At 48.2% G+C, this 3,333-nt stretch overlaps 1 protein-coding gene across 2 annotated transcripts in view; it reads right to left on the reverse strand.

Moving 5' to 3' along the window:
- The window catches only part of Prss55 (serine protease 55), a 10,644-nt gene extending 8,399 nt beyond the window's left edge, over positions 1-2,245 (reverse strand). The window contains exon 1 of one of the 2 annotated variants that reach the window (XM_031362551.1): positions 2,109-2,245. In XM_031362551.1, coding sequence (XP_031218411.1) covers positions 2,109-2,163 — 55 coding nt within the window. In that variant the 5' untranslated portion in view covers positions 2,164-2,245. Of the gene's footprint in view, positions 1-2,010 lie in introns of both variants that reach the window. The other variant, XM_031362552.1, reaches the window with a different exon arrangement.
- Between the last annotated feature and the right edge of the window lie 1,088 nt (positions 2,246-3,333).

Raw genomic sequence — 3,333 nt, forward strand, 5'->3', positions numbered from 1 at the left:
CTCTTCCCCCTTCCCTCTGTCCCTTTCCCTCTGTCCCTCTCTCTTTGCCCCTCCTCCCCCTTAGCTTCCCCTAGGAATCACTTCAAGTAAATCCTCCTCTAACCTGATCCCAGCCCTGGCCATTCCTCATTGCAGGTGTCTCTATTGCTTTAAGGTGACATCAGCTAGTTTCAGAGTGCTTGTGTCTGCTGCTGACCCCAGCATGCCAGCTCCAGATGGAGAAAACATCATGCTTGTCTTGCTGATGCTGTGTCCTGAGGATGAGACTGTACCTGTCCTAGAGAGGAACTCAACAACCTGGATAAGGACCATCTTAAAGGGGAACATCTGCATATTGGAAGATATCCCCAGCCATGGGATTCTTAACAGCAGCAGACAGAGGAAAAGCTGGTGTCATGGCAGATGTGCCCTGAACTATTTCTCAGTGATGAAAATGAGGCTCACGGGGAGTTTCCAAGGATGCGGGGGAGCTTCTCATGGTATGAACTTGGATGAAAAGATGAGGATAAAAAAATCAGATTTGAACTTGGGAGATAGAGGCAGGGGAGTCTCTGAGTTCGAGGTCAGTCTAGGCTACAGAGTGAGTTCCAGGACAGACAAGTTTACACCAAGAAACCCTATCTTGAAAAACAAATGAGCAAAATTAGATTTGAGGGTTCAGCAAGATGGCTCAGTGGGTAAAGCCATGGCTGCCAACCTTGACCATTTCAGGGGCACTAAATAGTACGAGGGGGCAACTGACTCCCACACTTAACACACACACTTACTCAATACACACACTAAATTAAGATATAATAATCATGTTTGAGACTTGTTTGATTTATCTTCTTAAAAATGTGTATGTACAAGTATGGGGGCAAATATATCAAGATATTCACAGAGACAGGCTTGACTGTCTGGGCCCCGACCTGATGCAGCTGAAGAACTTGCTGGGGGCATGGGTTCTAGGCAGACAGCCGAGGCTGAATCCTGACTTGTGGTTGCCTTATCCAATGACTGGAGGGAACACTGCTTTCCCTTGCCTATCTCCTGGCCTTTCACCCCTCAAATGGGCATAAAGCACTCCACCCCTTTAGGCTAGCACATGGATCCAATGTGATGAGGTTTGAAGTGTCCCTCAAAGTGTTTGGCACAGAGCAAAATCCTCAAGCCCCAGTTGCTCCAGGGTTTCTCAGATCCATTTTGCACCAAAGTCCCTGTAGGACTGGTAGGCAAATCCCACTGTCCACATTCTTAATCCTGAGAACATCCCACAATGTCAATGTGGCAGCAGCAAGAACACAAAGGCTCGGAGGCCATGTCGGCGGCTCTACAGCGAGGAGTCATTTGAGCAACTTGGAGCCTCTTCCCATTGGACTCCAGAGGGACCAGTCTGCCAATAGCATCACCAAGCCCTACTCTACGGAGTGGCCCTAGGTCATGCTGAAGGCCAGGGAGACAGGCTGGCCCTGCTCACAGGCAGCATGGAAGGCACAGGAAGGAAATCTGTGTATTGCTCATATTGGTACAAGTTGGGACATGCTGTGTCCCTGGGGAGTGGCTTTGGGCTAATTTGTCCCCGAAGCTGTAAACTAAAGCTGGATTGTGTAAGAGGAAGATGGGGGCCAGGCAGCAGCATGGGCTCACCAGTCTGTGGATTTGATACGACTGACCAACAGCTCCAAGCTCCTAGCACTTGGACTTCCACCCATGATGGGCTGTAAGATTGAACTGTGAACCAGAATAAATCCCTTCTCCCTTAAGTTGCTTTTGTCAGAGTATTTTATCAAGGAAACCGAAAAAAAAATATTGAGTCACTCGGCTAGTTCCTGGCCCAAGCTCTGGGTATGTCCCTTTCCATTGCTATTGATAAGGCAGAAGTTTAGTTTTTCCAAGCCAGAACTCCAAGATTAGACAGGTCACCCCTAAGAGGGATGGGTAAGTAATCTGTGCTCTTGGAGTTGATCTTGGAGGTGGCAGTTAGCTAACGCATGGGTCATATCCACTGTCTCCTTTGTCCTTAATGCTCACCACACATCGATAGGATGAAGGGAGGTGAAGAGAGCAGGTATCCTGGCTGGCCCTGCCTGGGTCAGCAGCTCTGGCCAGAGGGAAGGAAGTCCACGTACCAACGCTTGCTTCTAGGGTGTGGGCAAGAAGCATCAGAAGGAAGGGCAGGATCATGGCCCTGGCTGTGCTGCGTGTTGGAGGTTAGCAAGCCAGGCTGATGGAATGGTGCCAACCGGCGGCTCAGACTCCCTAAGCTGGTCAGGCTACCGATGTCACAATGGCTATGTTGAGAACTCACATGAAGTCACGAAGGTTCCCTTCTAGTCATTTTCTTTCTGTGGTGGCTCACTCAGGACTTTGTCCATTTATCCTTGGAATTTCTGATACAGCTGGCCTGACCTTCATTCAGATCATCCAGCTCTCTGTGGAAACTTGGGTTTTGGTCCCTTTGAAATGAATTCTTAAGTTTCATGAGCTTCCCTTTTGGGGGAGCCTATCACATTGGGGCATACTCATGAAAGTCAAGTGAGGGCTTGCAAATTGGCTGCCAGACTGGGCAGTAGGTGAGCATTGCTGAGACAGCCATTCTTGTAGAATAAATAGCTATCAGATTTTCAGTCCCTCTGGCATGCAGATAGCCACTGTTGAACCACCCAGCCCACATTATGTGAGTCAATCCAATAAATCCCATTTTTGATACATATGTATTCATTCTATCAGTTATGTTCCTCAGGAGAACCCTGACATACACATCACCTGTGACCACAACACAGGAAATCTCCATCAGGTCTTCATGTCCCAGGGGGTAGAAAAGCAGATGCTAGGAGCAGAGCCATGGGACCCAGCCGTGCAGACTGAGCTCACACAGTTCCATACAGTATGGTCCCAGTAGAGCAGCTTCTTGTCATAACTCCGTGTGGGGGTCACATGGTTGAATGTGGGGGTTGAGGGAACTTAAGCAACAGTGGATGGAAGTAAGAGTAGTGATCAGAGGTGTTTCTGGCAGAGCTCATCGTGTGCTCACTGGTGACTTGATCATGTCAGTGGTTTTGAACATACCACATGTATGTTCTGCATTGTGTGTGCCATGTTTCACATTATCACCAAACACTGTCTCAAACTCATGTTCAAGACTCCTGCATGTGTGCTCACTGTGGTGTGTTTACTGCATGTGTGTTCACTGTGGTGTGTTTACTGCATATGTGCTCACTGTATTGTGTTGACTGCATGTGTGTTCACCATGATGTGTTTACTGCATGTATGTTCACTGTGGTGTGTTTACTGCATGTGTGCTCACTGTGCTGTGTTTACTGCATGTATGCTCACTGTTGTGTGTTTACTGCA

The sequence above is a fragment of the Mastomys coucha genome, unplaced genomic scaffold (genome assembly GCF_008632895.1).
Source record: "Mastomys coucha isolate ucsf_1 unplaced genomic scaffold, UCSF_Mcou_1 pScaffold9, whole genome shotgun sequence".
Lineage (NCBI taxonomy): Eukaryota > Metazoa > Chordata > Mammalia > Rodentia > Muridae > Mastomys > Mastomys coucha.